Source organism: Clupea harengus, chromosome 22, assembly GCF_900700415.2.
Source record: "Clupea harengus chromosome 22, Ch_v2.0.2, whole genome shotgun sequence".
NCBI classification, from domain to species: Eukaryota; Metazoa; Chordata; class Actinopteri; order Clupeiformes; family Clupeidae; genus Clupea; species Clupea harengus.
The window spans coordinates 7490528-7493027 of record NC_045173.1 but is presented as its reverse complement, the minus strand read 5'-3'; the positions used below and the strand labels follow the sequence as shown (position 1 = coordinate 7493027).

The 2500-nt window shown below is 48.3% G+C and overlaps 1 protein-coding gene across 1 annotated transcript in view; it reads right to left on the bottom strand.

The window, feature by feature from the left end:
* Positions 1 to 2500, bottom strand: part of ndst3 (N-deacetylase/N-sulfotransferase (heparan glucosaminyl) 3) — a 49715-nt gene that overhangs the window by 27662 nt on the left and 19553 nt on the right. The window contains exon 5 of the mRNA XM_031559981.2: positions 457 to 642. Coding sequence (XP_031415841.1) covers positions 457 to 642 — 186 coding nt within the window. The remainder of the gene's footprint in view (positions 1 to 456; positions 643 to 2500) is intronic.

Sequence of the window (2500 nt, the reverse complement as noted above, 5' to 3'; positions counted from 1 at the left end):
GGAAATAACACTAGGACTGCAGATCTGCAAAGTAGTGTTTGCCATTTTCACACCACTCTCACTCTCGTTTCCTAATATAGCTACTTCTAATGGAGAATATGTCTGATAAGAAGTAGCAAGTGGCACTGGTGTCGTCAGCTCTTGGTCTTTTGGTTGTGGAAGAAGAAAGGAAGAGGCAGGGGCAAAAAAATAAGGAGAAACTGAATCACTAAACGGGTGACATCATGGTTACTAGGTGCAGGCTTAAGGGGCTTTTCTGTGTCGGGTGCTGGAGATAAATGAAATTTTGCCCTCTCCTGTTCAGTCCAATCACCAAGAGCCGAACAGCCAATGAAAGTAATCTCTCTCACTGACGGGCTCCGCCGCCAATTTAACATGCACCAACTGTCCAATCGAAAAAGCCGGTGACTGGGGTCTGACTAGTGCCAACTAGTCAGACACTCACTAGCTACTCACCATGATGCTGTTGTGGATGAAGCCCTTGCGGTGGCGTGCTGGTTTGAGGTGGGGGTACTCCTCGGTGCTGGTCACTCTGATGCCCCAGGCCTTCTTCCAGGACTCGTAGAGCTGCAGGTGCACTGGGTACACCCCGGAGTGATGAGGAGCCACTGCGTAGCCCATGTCTGTGGGGATGCCATGCTCCTGCACAAAACACACACACAAACACACACACAACCTTACACAAAGATATATACAGGAACACAGACTCTCACCGATGCACACACATCCCATCAGTCACAAAAACAACTGCAGACACACAAGCACACACACACAGACACAAACACACACACAGAGACAGACACACACACACACAGAGAGACAGACACACAAACACACACAGAGACAGACACACAAACACACACACACACACAAACACACACACACACACACAGAAGAAAACTGCATCTGTGCTCAGTTCTAAAGCGCAGGTCTGATCTTGATGTCTCATCAAATGCGTCTGAGATGTTGAGAGGCACGTTCCGCCTGTGGTCTGTCTGCTCGGAGCACTTGCTCTCTCCAGAGCTCTAATTCCATTCTGCAGCGCAGGCTTGGCCCGCACTAAATCACATCAACCTCTCATCGCCACACATGCTGCGCAATCAACAGCCTCCAAATCAGGTCCTGGGAAATCGATGGCAGTTTACCTCGCCGCAGAAAACCCTGACTCTCAACTTCATATTTTCCACATCTATTTGTGTACAAAAAGAGAAAATGTGTGCCCTGAGTATGGGAAGGGTTGTGCAGACGCACGAGAAATCCAGTTAAAACTGATTTCATGCTCAGTGTAAATTGTCTGTGAAATTACTGCAGTGCGTCTAAAGCCTGCTGTACTGGTTTCATTAGTGTGAGCAGGCAGCGGGGTGAGCATTGGGGTCATGCTGTTTTTACAACAAACTCTTCAAACACATTTCAGTTTATTTCCTCCATTCGGAAGAATTAGACCCAGACGGCTTGAACCTCGATCTTTTTGAAAAGACTTTCCATTCAATTTAGCTTTTAATTCCCAGGTTTGATTTGGATAGTGCTCCTCTGGGTTATAGCAAAAGATTCCTGTGTGCGGATGTGTGTGAGTGTGAGTGTGAGTGTGTGTGTGTGTGTGTGTGTGTGTGTGTGTGTGTCTGTGTGTGTGTGTGTGTGTGTGCGCGGGTGTTGTGTGTGTGTGTTTGTGTGTGTAAATAAGAGTGTATGTGTGTGTGTGTGTGTGTCTGTTGTGTGTCTGTGTGTGTGTGTTGTGTGTGTGTTTGTGCGTGTGTGTGTGTGTACATGTGTGCGTGCGTGTGCTTGTTTTCATTGATAATTTATGTTGACCCGTTGGCAGAGCTTTGATAGTGTACTAACCGCTCTTTGACCTTGATGCACACAGGGTATTAATAATGCAGTCCCTGGAACATTGTGAGAGTGTTGTGCCAGTGTTGCGTTAGCTGTGTACCAGACCAGCACAACCTCTCAGCCTTTCCTTTGACACACATTTGGCAAGATGTGCTGCGTTGTCCACCTCTCCCAACCACTCTCCCCTACTCGGAGGCCACGGACTAATGATTGACGTGTGAATTAGGCTGGCTGAGCAAACGCAAAGCAAATTAAGTCAAACGCATTAGAACGGAGTAGGGCAAATGGGGGAAAATGGAGTGGAATGTAAACATGGCTGGGCCCAATTCATTTCCGCTGCAAAGGGGGCGGTCAGTCAAGGGGAAATGAGAAGGAGTGAGGAAGAGACGGCACCCAACCAGCAAACAGATGAGCGGGAGAAACATGATTTATGCACTACCCGCTAACATGAAAGACTGGGGAGGGGTCGCTGCTAGATGCTGGTTAGAGGAGTGTGAGGGGAGGTGCGAGGGGGTCTGGGAGGGTTTCGTTTTTTTGGGAGACATAATCAACTCAAGCTGTTGCTGTCAGTGTTGGGCATGCACTGAATCAGAGATGGATGCTGTATCAGGGGGGATGGATGCTGTATCAGAGGGGATGGATACTGTCTCAGAGGGGATGGATGCTGTCT